This window comes from Chlorocebus sabaeus, chromosome 24, assembly GCF_047675955.1.
Source record: "Chlorocebus sabaeus isolate Y175 chromosome 24, mChlSab1.0.hap1, whole genome shotgun sequence".
In the NCBI taxonomy this organism is placed as follows: domain Eukaryota; kingdom Metazoa; phylum Chordata; class Mammalia; order Primates; family Cercopithecidae; genus Chlorocebus; species Chlorocebus sabaeus.
Genome location: NC_132927.1, coordinates 48,054,548 through 48,068,177, shown reverse-complemented (window position 1 = coordinate 48,068,177; position 13,630 = coordinate 48,054,548). Strand labels below are relative to the sequence as shown.

The following is a 13,630-nucleotide window of genomic DNA, read 5'->3' as shown; positions in this document are numbered from 1 at the left end:
AAAAGAGCGAAACTCTGTCTTAAAAAAAAAAAAAAAAAAAGAAAGGAAATGACATTTCCAAAGGGATTATAATTAGAAAGCATGTTAATTCTAAAAGCCCTATTTGTTCAGAGTAAATAGAAGGCTGAATATAAGACTTATTCCTAGAGAGCTCTCCTTCCCCAACTAGCCTCTATTTAGGAGACAGCCTTCTAAGACACGCTTTGAGGTAAAATTTATACAGAGGTGCCAAGGTAATTCAATGGGAAAAAAATTAGGTTTATCATGAAATGATGGTGATAGAACTGAATATTCATATGCAAAAAATAAAGTTGGAACTGGGGCAGCGGCTCATGCCTATAGTGCGGGGATGAGTGCTAGGATAAGGATTGATAACAGAAGTGTTAATATGCCTCCTAGTTTGTTAGGAATAGATCATAGAATTGCGTATGAAACTAAAAAGTACCATTCAGGTTTAATATGAGGTTGGGTGTTTAGGGGGTTAGCTGGGGTTTAATTGTCTGGGTCACTTAGGAAGTCGGGTGAAAAGAGCACTAGTCCCAGCACTTTGGGAGGCCAGGGTAGGTGGATTGCTTCAGCTCAGGGGTTCAAGACCAGTCTCGGTAACACAGCAAAATCCCATTTCTACAAAAAATTCAAAAATTAGCCGGGCGTGGTGGTGCCTGCCTGTAGTCCCAGTTACACAGGAGGCTGAGGTGGCAGGATCACTTGAGCCCGGGAGGTTGAGGCTACGGTGAGCTGAGATTATGCCACTGCACTGCATTCCAGCCTGGGTGACAGAGCGATACCTTGCCTCAAAAAAAAAAGAAAAAAAAAAGGAAAGAATAAAGTTGGATCCTTACCACATAGAAAAATAAACTCACAAATGATCAAAGATCTAAATGTAAAAGCTAAAACTATAAATCTCTTACAAGAAAACATGTGTAAGTCTTCAGGACCTCCAGTTACAAAACGGTTTCTTAGCTATGACAACAAAAACATATGAAACAAAATAAAAAAATAAATTGGACGTCATAAAAATTTAAAACTTTTGTGCTTCAAACAGCCCAATTAAATAATGGGCAAATGATTCGAATAGTCATTTCTCAAAAAAACAAAACAAAACAAAACACAAATGTCCAACAAGCACATCAAAAAATATTCAATACCATTAGTTATTAGGGAAATATGAATCAAAACTACAATGAGATGCCACTTCGGCTATAATCAAAAAGGCAGATGATAATGAACGTTGGCAATGTTGGGAATATAAAATGGGGTGGTAACTATGGAAAAACAGCTGCAATTCTATGTTAGTATATACCCAAGAGAAATAAAAATGCGTGTTTCATTGTACATGGATGTTTACAGCCGAATTATTCATAATAGTCAAAAAGTAAAACAAACAAAAAATCCAAATGTCCATCAACTAATACATGGATTTAAAAATAGGGTATATCCATAAAATGGAATATTACTCAGCTATGAAAGGGAATGAAATACTGATTCATGCTACATGGATGAATCTTGGGAACATAATCAGCGAAAGAAGCCAGGCTCAAAAGGCCACATATTGTATAATTTCATTGTATGAAATGTCCAGAGTAGGCAAATCCAGAGAGACAAACTGGTGACTGTCTAGGTCTTTGAGGGGATGACAAGCAGTCGGTGGTGGTGATGAAAATGCCCAGGAATCAGGTGGTGCTGGCCGCACAACTCTGAATACGCTGCTAAAAACCACTCAATGGTACATTTTAAATGGGTAAATACAATGGTATATTTTAAATGGGTAAATACTATGGTATGTGAATTATATCTCAATTTAAAAAGTGTATGGAACTCTTTCCATATGCTGGCTTAGATGCTTAGAAAGAACATTTTATAGAATTTCCCAAAGAAATAAGAATTTAAAAGATATCTGAATAAAGTAATATTTTAAATTAGAGGGAGGCAGGAAGTCCGGATGATGGAGATTAAGAGAAAAGAAGAGAGAAGGAACTGCGTGTGTGCATGTGTTTGTGTGTGTGTCTTTTGGTGGAGGAAGGAGCAGGCTCTTCACTGGCTAAGGGGAGGGGCAGGAGTAGGATATGCCAGTTTCTTTCTTTCTTTCTTTCTTTCTTTTGACAGAGTCTTGCTCTGTCGCCCAGGCTGGAGTGCAGTGGCATGATCTCAGCTCACTGCAACCTCTGCCTCCTGGGTTCAAGCGATTCTCCTGTTTCAGCCTCCAGAGGAGCTGGGACTACAGGTGTGTGCCACTACACCTGGCTAATTTCTTGTATTTTTAGTAGAGACGGTTTCATCATATTGGCCAGGCTGGTCTCGAACTCCTGACCTCAAGTGATCCACCTGCCTCAGCCTCCCAAGGTGCCAGGATTACAGGACAGGGGTAAGCCACCGCACCCAGCCACCAGTTTCATCTCAAAGTGAAACATCTCTTCCCCTTGAAAAAAGAATCAATCCCAGTTACTTTATTGGTGTTACTCTAGTTTTCCTCAATAACAACTTACTAAGTGCTGTAATAAAACCTTCATTTATTCTTAATAGGATAGAACTTCTTTAGCTCCAGACCTGTGCTGGGAAATCTGGTGACCCTTAGTCATGTGTGGCTATTGAGTACTTCTAACATGGCTGGTTTGAATTGAGATGTACCAAGAGTGTAAAGTATATAATACATTTCTACAGAAACATAATGGGAACTATACATGTAATTTTAAATTTTCTAGTAGCCAAATTTTAAAAAGTAGAAAAGAAACATGTGAAATTAATTTTAATAATATATTTTATCTAGCCCAACCTGTCCAAAATATTATTTTATCATGTAATCAGTATAAAAATTATTAATGAGGAGAAATTTATAGATCAATTGGGATAATCTATCATTTACAAGTAGAATTGTGACAATATCACATTGTCACAACTCGTCTCAGTAAATATTTTCCTCATAGAAAGATTCTGCTCAGTAGGCTGGGTGCAGTGAGCTGAGTTCGCGCCACTGCACTCCAGCCTGGGTGACAGAGCGAGACTCCATCTCATAATAATAAAAAAAAGAAAGGTTTTCCTCAGCAAATCTTTTTCTTCAGAGCAAAGTGCAGGGCATGCTCACTCTCCCTTGTTTTTTTTGGCCCAATATTCATTTTTCTACAGCAAAACTTACATGCATCTCTCATTTAAAGTTCTCTGGGCATCTTCCATAGTGAACTAGTAAGCATGAAATACAGTATTTCCTCATTCTATAGAATGACGTGAATATAAACATACACATTCCAGTGAACAGACACACCAAGGAAATCAACCGCATGGGGAGGGTGTCCCATCCCAATAGCAGTATCAGGGAAGAAGAGTGAGAAAAAAAAAGAATAAGAGCGGGGTTGGAGAATGATAACCTCATATTCCCAATTTTACTGTAAGTGAGAAGGAAGTGTGTATTACTATAGCAAAAGGATGAAATGTGTATGGCTATGAAAGATAAGAGAAGCGGTAGAGGAGGCACAGGGGAAGCTGTCTCCTATTCCTCCTTTACTGCAGCAGAGTCAAAGATATGGTTGGAGCATCAGTCCTGCTGGAGTCCTCCCATGGTTGGAGCAGGACTCACACTCTAACCACACCTCATGCTTGCAATTGTGTGAGCAAATAAAATCAACTTCTAATACATTTCCATTCCTAACATTCCAGGATTGTTAGTGATTGAATCAGATGACCAGAACTGTGGGTGTGGCAGAAGCACAGCAATGAGGAGTTACAATTTATCTCAAAGCAATTGAAAGGCCATAGCAGCAGAAACTGCAAGGCCATGGCAGCAAACGACCACCCTTGCCAGAATGATTTCCTCTTTGGCCATGTAGAGAAAACAGCAGAGGATTTTCACAGTGCAAGGAAGGTACACTGCTAGGAATCTAATATTTTTTTAAGTTTACAGTTAACTTACATGCCCTTGTTTGTTTGGAGACAAATGAACCACGGGATCCTGCCGCATTAATCTCCCACTGGGGCTCTCTCGGAAAGCTGGCAGTACCTTTGATACTGCTGGGAGATGGCATGTTGGCTCTGGAATACAGCATAGGACATTATGGTGCAGGCACTAAGCAGAAACAAGCACATGGTGACAAATGAAGATGGCTTGCCATTGCATCTTTCAGTTCACTGACCGGCAAACTCTGCATTTCAGCAGTAAGCTTGTTAAGAGTCTATATGATAGACAGCAGGTCAGAAACTTAAGTGGCTGATGGATAAAGCTTGCAGCTGGTGACAACTTGTCACGTCATACACATTAGCATAGCCAAGTACCACCAAACCAAAGGCCATGAACAACGCAGCAAAGTTCAGAATCAACTTTTGGTTTGGGGGAAAAATTTGGATTATATGAATTAAATTTATGAAATTCATTCATTGCCAAGTGTGGCTAACCTAGCTTGGTCTACATTACCTAGACAGGCATGGATGCAATCACGTGTTACTTACCATGACACTTTGGAAATATTTTACCTGTATATTCATGCTGCTCGAGGACAAAAGAATTGAAATCCTGAGGTCCTCTATAACTGTAAGCTGAGCACAACAGAAAAGACACACAGCAACTAGTTTACTTAAAACAATTGCTTCCTTTGGGACTCCAAGCTGGCGTTCAAGATGGGGTTCCAAAAGTGAGAGATAAAGAATTTATCCTCCATAACACCACTATAGCTAATAGCAAGAATCCTGGGCCTCTGAAACACCCTTCCTAACACGTAGAGGACAGGGCAAAATACTCCTTGATTCTGACTCTCAACCATTTCCAAAAGCAGAGGTAGAAAAGCAAACAGCCATAAAGGTAAGTGAGCCAAGTCAGTAAGCTAAACTCCTGTCTCCACTGTCAGGAGGGTACCTGTTGATACAATACACTGATGCCCAACCAATAAGAACCTCGTAAACATTCTCAATCAGTGCAAGTCATTAGAGAATGCTGTTCTTATAAACTGAGTAGAGAAAGGTCAGCCCATTATATACTCAATATTGGGTACTGAGTAATAAAAATGCAACAATTATTTTTCTTGACTTCTCCCTGGAATGGCTTATACCAGCTAAGCCTTCTGATTCCATCTAATGTGACAGTTAGGAAAGGCTGGGTTATTTTTCTGGAATGCTGGGATATCAAAAATTATTTTAAAAATTATTTTAACATTTTATTTGAAGGGTTGGATTTTCAATGGTGAAAGGCCACCACTTGGACCTCTTGTACTGTGGTGAAAGGTTTCTTTGGCAGACTTCAGGGGTATCTTATTTTTAAAAAAGGAGTACCTTACAAAAAAGATAAACAAATACGTTTTAAAAATTCACCTACATTCATTTTTAAGTCTTATCTATGAAGAGTGGGATGCCACTAAAGTAAAGTGGATGCAGGGAAAAAAAGACCAGAGGGAGGTTAGTGTGAGAGAATGAACGGGGTCTAGGAAGAACCTTGTAATTACCCTTTCCATCCCTTCACACACTGTGTGACTTCCCGAGTATAGCAGGCATGACACTGCACGCCTCACAAAGGGCTTGCTGGCAGCCTTGTTCAAAACCTGCACCAGGAGCCAAAAAAAGTTGCTAAAGTCATGCTGAAGAAGGGATCCTTTTCACATGTGTCATTACCATCTCAACAGTATCAAAACATATGGGATTTAAAACATTCTGTCAAGAGTAGAAAAGCAGACCAGAATATGCTCAGGTTTTCTGTGTGGGGGTGGGTGGGATAAGAGTAGAGAATGACAGATGGCTTCAATAACAAGGCACATCTCACTGAAGCTACCGGAACAAAGCATATCTTCAGAACCTAGGAACTCCATTTCTCTTCCTCAACCCCTGTCTCGGTGGAATATATCTCCACTCCTTGCTATGTCCATGGTTAGTACATTTACTTGGGCACAGTCATTAAAACAGGACAGAACAATGAATTTGCAGAGAAGATTAACAGATGGGTCTTGTCTTATAAGGTTATCTTTTTCAGCCCTGAAATGTACACCTTTTTTATCCTACATTGATGCAACTAGAGATTAAATAAAGGAGGAAAAAATCCAACAGTCTAACAATCTAGATTCACGTTAATGATGCATCAACTGCGTTGGTACCAAATCCCTGAGGCTCCTGTGTTGAAAATCTTGTTTCATGGCAAAATGTTATTGTATCAACTAGTGTTATGGTATCATTGTGAAACAACACATATATAGAAAGAAAGGGCTATGCAGTAGAAATCCGGGCGCGAGCTTGCTAATGCAAATCTCTTCCACCCAGCTGTTTCATACTGCTAAGACATTTCCTTAGCTGACAGCTTAATAGCAGAGTGAGAAGAATTTTTTTTAAAAGCACATCAGGGAGGAAAGAGATTCTAAGCAAGCTACAGATATGACTAAACAATAATTGTATCTCTTTCCCACTTTGTTCATAGTCTTGTTTTTTAACTTGACATGAAGTATACCAAGCAATCTCTCAAGGTACTTATTCTAGGCAAAAACAAATTAACAAGGAGGAGGAAGGCACTTAGTTTGGTAGTCTGGTGTTTTAATTTAGGTGCTGAAAATAATTCCTATCCCCTTTCCACTTTTGAATTTGGGGTCACTTAGAATTCCTTTTCTCTTAGGTCTTATTTATTGCTTTCACTTATACATAATCTAAGAGACTTAATTCTAATTCATATTTATTAACTAGGGCTGTCTTTTATAACAATGTTTTGATAACATCATCAAGAGGTGACCTAAGTCACCTTGTAAAAGCAACTTGCTTCTTGTAGAAATTGATTACTTACCCATCTGGTCAGCAATGCTATCCTCACTTCTTTGCCAGCTAGGTGTGGATTTTCCGCTGCCACCGATATCTGACTGGGTGTTCTGTCTGTCAATGGAGGCTGGGGATCTACGGCTCACTCCAAACCTATGGTGATTTCCGCAAAGGCAAAGACAACATCAGGGACCTTACCCATGAGGGGAAGGCAGTCCTGGGTGTAATGAACTAAATTTTAATGACAGGCACTACTGGTTTTTGCTTACGTGTCTGTACTTGTATACACACCCTGGTTTGTGTTTATGTGGGTGTGGAAATGTGTATGTTGTGGTCAATATACACCACTCTGCTCAAAAAGGTATGAATGCTATGTAAACAAACTTGTAACAATGAGGGCGGAAGCCATTAGGACTGAGCTAACCTGAGGTATGTAGTGTAAGAAACCAGAATTTTCTAAGCCCTCGTACAGCCAAGTTCAGACTTATTCACAGCCAAAAGAAAAAGTTCACAATCTAAATATTAATGTTCCATATATATCTTCCAAATGGTATATTGTGGAGGTTTGTTCCTCTTAACTTTGTAGTTTACTAAATCATTAAGTCAGTGGTTCTTGGAACAAGTATTTTCTGAGTACTTGCTTTGTGGTCTGAAATACAAAGATTACTATCATTTAGATCATGTAGAAACCATGTTCAAACTGTATAAATTTTAAACTGCCTTTGGGAAGGGCAATTTGGAAGCAGGTAAACTGGCAAAAAATAAAGGCAAATGTTTATTTCTGGAAAGAACATTTACCTATTTAGTGAGCCAGTTTTATTTTTCCCTTTGTAAAATAATAATACATGCTTAATTAAAGCATATGCCTTGACTAGCAATATCAACAAATTAAATACTGACTGAGCCCATGAAAAAGTGCCAGAGTGTAGAATTTAAACATTCATATGGAAATTTACTAATTTCTATGTGGTTACTAATGAACTTATGCATAATCTATACCATAAAAGACCAAACGGGCTAGGAGCAGTGGCTCACGCCTGTAATCCCAGCATTTTGGGAGGCAGAGACAGGAGGATCACTTGAGGACAAGAGTCGAGACCTGCCTCGGCTACAGTGTGAGACCCCAGGCTCTATAAAAAATAAAAACATTAGCCGGGGGTGGTGGCCACTACAGTCCCAGTTACTCAGGAGGCTGAGGTGGGAGGATGGCTTGAGATGGGCCTGGAGGAACTGATGCTCGTGGGTGTCTCCTTGCTATAGGCTGATACATATATGGGTAAAACCAGGAAGTAGTACACCGGAAAGGCAGGAGATAATCAATAGGAAGACCTGGGGCCAAGTTCCAACCCCCACCAAATATGACTGAACAAAGTCACTGAATTTTTGCCTCAATTTATGTGTAAAAACGGCAATTTCATTATAAGAATCCAAGGAGAAAAATCTATATAAAGCATCTGCAAAGTAGAAGGGGCTAGAAAAACATTTATCTTAATAAAACTCATTTTTTTTTTTTTTTTTTTTTTTTTGAGATGAGTCTCACTCTGGCCCCCAGGCTGGAGCGCAGTGGCGCAATCTTGGCTCACTTCAAGCTCCGCCTCCCGGGTTCACGCCATTCTCCTGCCTCAGACTCCTGAGCAGCTGGGACTATAGGTGCCCGCCACCATGCCTGGCTAATTTTTTGTATTTTTAGTAGAGACAGGGTTTCACCGTGTTAGCCAGGATGGTCTCGATCTCCTGACCTCGTGATCCACCTGCCTCGGCCTCCTAAAGTGTTAGGATTACAGGCGTGAGCCACCGCGCCCAGCCAATAAAACTCTTATTATATCATCTCCCCAGTTACTGTTTCACAAATGCTTTTCATTTACATACTCCATCACAAGGCTTACTAAGCAAAGCTATCTCACATACTGATGTAGCATTTATTAAAAATAAAATCCTTGATTTAGGAAAACTTCTAATTGGTTAAAGTGGTCATTTAAAAAAATGACTCACAATTACACTTTTCGCCATCTCCTCCCTAAGGGTCCTTGTTTCATTCACAAGAGTAAATATACCTATTTGTGATCCTATTCTAAATTTTTACTAAGACTTTTTTAAAAGGCATGGAGATGCAAGTTAGAAATGGATTCTAATCAGGCTTTTACTTTTTTATTTTTTAAGAGACAGGCGTATGTTGTCCAGGCTGGACTCATATTCCTGGCCTTAAGGGACCTTCTCCTGCCTTAGCCTATCAAGTATCTGGGACCACAGTGCCCAGCTTGCTTTTATTTTTTGGTAGCAGTATAAACTTTTAAACCTCTGAACCTTTTAAACCTCTGAACTTAAAGCTGGACATTTTTCTGGCCCTTTGGTTTTAAATAAACAATAAGGTAAGACTATCTTTAAACTCTGCTTTGGAAAACATTTTCATCTGATGAACTTTTAATTTCATTTCTCATATATGCCCCCATCCCCAGTTTATTGTATGCCAGAGTATAAGGGATACCCAGTCCTGAGGAGCTAAGATAAAACTTGTTCTAAATTTTACTTGGTCCTGTTTTTGAAGAGCTTAATTGTTCTTTGTCCAGAGAAGTATTTAGTAGTTTAAGAGTCACACTTAGATTTGAAGGAGTTTTAACTAATTATTTGGCTGACATATGAAACACATTCAATGACCAAGGACTCTGCCTCATGAGGTCATCCAGTTCTTTCCAGGGCAGGCTGACAGCTTTGAAATATCTTCCTCAAAATAGGCTGGACCCTTCTTCTCTGTAACTTTCTTTTTTTTTTTTTGAGACAGAGTCTCGTTCTGTCCCCTAGGCTGGAGTGCAATGGCCGGATCTCAGCTCACTGCAAGCTCCGCCTCCCGGGTTCACGCCATTCTCCTGCCTCAGCCTCCCGAGTAGCTGGGACTACAGGCGCCCGCCACCACGCCCGGCTAATTTTTTGTATTTTTTAGTAGAGACGGGGTTTCACCATGTTAGCCAGGACGGTCTCGATCTCCTGACCTTGTGATCCGCCCATCTGGGCCTCCCAAAGTGCTGGGATTACAGGCTTAAGCCACCGCGCCTGGCCTCTCTGTAACTTTCATTTACTGGCCTCAGTTGTCCTCACAGACAAGTATGATCCCCAATCTAAGAGTGCTGGAAGAAAGCTACTGTGGCCTCCTCACCTCCATATAATTCTCATCCTCAGCTTGCACATCCTCAGTTCTTTCTCCCACGTGGTCTCCGAGCTCCTCATTTACCTGGGCCCTTGCAGGGGCCTTTGAAAACAGTATGCTGAGAATAGATAGGGCTCAAGGACAGTATCTCCAACTGAACTTTTAATGAACTCCCGTAGGCGCCAAGAAGGCGGGTAGATAAGAAAGAATATAGAAACAAGGTACTGAGTAGAAGGTTACATGTAGGAAAAGAAAGTTTGTTTTGCATTGCATTCTTTCTGCTGACCTGAGGTTTATGGAGTATAAATAAAGTGAGGCGGAGGCTCTGAGTGCGGCCGCCATGTTCTCTGTGTGTCTTTGTCTTTGTGTGTGTTCTTTCATTCTCCACCACCCCCGGTGCAGCCCCCAACAGGCCCTCTCTTTGGATCTGCCCTGCCTGGTCGGAACTCCTCAAAGTGTATGGTCCAGAAATAAATCTCCAAGGAGGATGGAACAGGCCCTGTGTCTTTTCAACAGTTTTGCTTTTTAACTCCCTCTTATTCCCATCCTAAACTTGTACAGGTGTTGTTTCCACTTTGGAGTAAATAAGAAGTGACAAAATCTGAACTGTAAAACTAAACAATATATACAATGGACAAACTAATGCAATTTGATTTCTTTGCCACTGAGTTCTTCGTAGAGGCTAGATGATGATAAACTTCCTAAGAAGTAGTTTAAACCAGCCATGAAGCCATTTTTCTATCTGGATTATTAACTACATTTTCTCTTTTGTCTGTCTACAAATTGATCAAGGCTGGCTGAATAGAAGTCATTTTACATGTCTGAGTACAGATGAAAGAAATGACGCCAACAGGGACCACGTACAACGGACAAACGCATACCTACCCTTCGGGCATGGACTTCTGCCTGTAAGTGCCCCCCACAGAACCAGTGTCACTGGATGAAGACAGGTTGCTAGGGGAGTTCCGACACTGGGATCTTGCTAAAGCCATGGATGAGACCGTCACATAGATGTCCGAACCAGGAGACAGCCTGCATGTGCAATACAAAAACATGAAGTCAACAATTCAAAGGGAAAATCCCAAGGCAATGCATGATGGATAAAATCATATAAATGTGACAAAAACAGTGACTTCATGGAGATAGTGAAAATGAAGCCAGCTGGAAGCCTACAAAAGAAACTTCCCCATAAAATGACTCCCTCAGGGAACAGCTGGAAAACTGCCTTGGGCGGGGGAAGGGGGGTGGGTGTCAAAAAATAAAGGGGAAAAAAGATCTAGAAAACATGTATGCTTCCAAAAGCTGCCAGAATTCAATGGGCTAAATTGCTTATGCAGTTTCCTAGTATGGCAGAGCAGAAGATAATTGAACCCAAGTGACATTAACATAGCAATTAATTCCAGTTTCTCACACTAGTCCTACCAGAGTATATGACCATAGTAACACTGGTACACTTTTTGTATGCTTCTTTGTTTTCCAATTTTATTATTCACAGTCTGGAATGAATATTCAGATTTTGCTATTTAGTATTTATAATTTTGGTTGGTAGTAGTATCACCATATAAAAACCTCCATGAAAAAATGCCTAAAACCACAGTTGGTGAATTTAACTAAAATTACTGAATATATATAATATCACAGTAGAAGTGCGCTCCACATGGGCACCTCATGTATCTGTTTCTAAAGTTACGGGTCCTTCACATTGCCAACTGGCTGTCAAGGCAGAAACCATAGCTTTGTGGTCAGGACAGACATATTTTTCCCCTCTACCTCCTCTACTCTAGTAGGCAACATGGCAACCACAGGGATATGAGTAAGTGACACTGTGCTGACAGTTGTGACTAGGTTTAAGCTAACCCTTAGTAACAATGGTATTTTATTTCAGAAGCAAATGCTGGCACAAATCACTTGACTCTTGTGGCAGGGGAGGTAATTTCCATTTTATAACTTAGGAAGTGAAATCTAAGTCATCGTTCAAGTTCACAACAAGCCAGGTCTCTAGACTCTAATTCCGCTGCACTCCATGCTAAACTACTGCTGTCCCCTAGAGAAGGCCTGCTTTTTTTTTTTTTTTTTTTTAAATAAGACAGTTTGCAATGGGTTTGCATGCTCAAACAACTTTGCGCATAAAGCTATCCTAAGGCAAGTCAAAGTTTTGAAGCCTTGAGACAGAAGCTGCTTCACCGGCAGAGGCCCTGTCCCACAGTGCCTCTTTATCTTCTGAGTAGGGCAGGATGGGGCGTCAGGTATAGGAGGCTGAGAAGCTTTGCTAATAGAAAAAGAATAAGGATAGATATTAAAAAGTACAACTCCCAAAATAATCCATGCCCAAGAGGCAGATCTGACTTGAGAGCCCAGATTTGTCTCCGGCTGTCTCCTAAACATGTCGACTGGACACCCTTCACCAGCAATCCAAATCAGACCTTTTCAAGACTAACACGTTTTATCCCACTCTCCAGCACCCCACACTGTCCTTCCTATATTTGTTATCTCAAGATAAACATCTTTTTTTTTTGGTGCTACATAATGGCTTTATTCACAGGACAACTTGAGACTGCAAGTCATGTGACTAGTCAAGCTAAACATGGTGAAGCCATTTTTTTCCCTTCCTCTTTCTTTACTTTCCATAGTCAATTGGGTTAATTAAGTTCAACCACTATTTACTGAGCACAAACTGTGTGTCAGGCACCCTGATGCTGGTCCTAAAAACACAAAGACAAAGAAGCTATCTAGTTTCCAACCTGCTGAAGGGCTTCTGAGTTCTCTCACCTGCAGCCTGGGTCAGTACAAGTGTCCCAATAGGTCTCTCAATTTCCAGGCTCTCTCCACCTCATTCCTCCAGCAGCCCCAACCCACCCTCTTCATCAATCTGACTGCTAAAAGCCTATTCAAAGCTTCCCTTTGCCTATAGAATAGAGGACCAAATCCCCGAGACTCTCTTTAAGGCCTTGAACCATCTGACCAAACCCCATCCTCATCTCCATCCCCATTAATGGCTCCACACACCCTACATTCTAGAGATAGTTGAGGTGGCCCAGTTCTCAGACTCCGCCCATTTACACTATTATTCATCTTTTTCTCTCTGCCTGGAATGCCTTCTTCCTTTGCTACTCACATAAAAAGGCCTGATTCCAATATCATCGCTCTGAATTCATAGATTAGAATCTCCTCAAATCCCATGACAGTCTGTTCTTTGCACCATTACACCATGTCATACAGAATGGTTATTTTATGTGTATTTGTCTCCCCTAACGTGAATTAAGACTCTGTCCTTAAGGGGCCAGGACTGAGCCTTATTTATCTTTATATCTCTGAGTGCTTAACATGTGTTTTGAATGAAGGAGGATCCCTATCAGTGGTGTAGAAAATGAAGAAGAAAAGGGGGATAGGACAAGTACCATAGTTATGTCAGATGCCCCAAGTCAGGAGTTCTCAACTATGGTGGGGCTAGATCACGTGAACAACAGTTGGTCACTAATAATGAAGTGCCAAAATTTGTGAATAATTTAATAAAAGCAATTGTAACAGACTGAAAATTAATATGCCTTCTAAAATGCAAGAAAAAGGGATGGAGTTACAGGTGATAGAATTATATCTAAGCCCAGACACCCAGGTGAGTATCATCAATCTTACATATGATGGTGAGAGAACTTAGGACAATGCCTGTTCTAACTAGTGTGAAATGGGGCAAATAGGGAGACTTGGGATGTCAGTGTTCAGGAAATGTGGTGAGAAGAAAAAGAGGCAGGGTTTCTAAAGTCTTCCTGTTATCATCAT

At 40.5% G+C, this 13,630-nt stretch overlaps 1 protein-coding gene across 18 annotated transcripts in view; it reads right to left on the bottom strand.

Annotated features, from left to right (window-relative positions):
* The window catches only part of SIPA1L1 (signal induced proliferation associated 1 like 1), a 410,731-nt gene that overhangs the window by 30,036 nt on the left and 367,065 nt on the right, over nucleotides 1–13,630 (bottom strand). For 17 of the 18 annotated variants that reach the window (XM_073011118.1, XM_073011126.1, XM_037984201.2 and 14 more), the window contains 3 exons: nucleotides 10,739–10,885; nucleotides 6,740–6,864; nucleotides 3,905–4,023 (listed from right to left, as the gene is read on the bottom strand). In XM_073011118.1, coding sequence (XP_072867219.1) covers nucleotides 3,905–4,023; nucleotides 6,740–6,864; nucleotides 10,739–10,885 — 391 coding nt within the window. Of the gene's footprint in view, nucleotides 1–3,904; nucleotides 4,024–4,461; nucleotides 4,525–6,739; nucleotides 6,865–10,738; nucleotides 10,886–13,630 lie in introns of all 18 variants that reach the window. The other variant, XM_073011132.1, reaches the window with a different exon arrangement.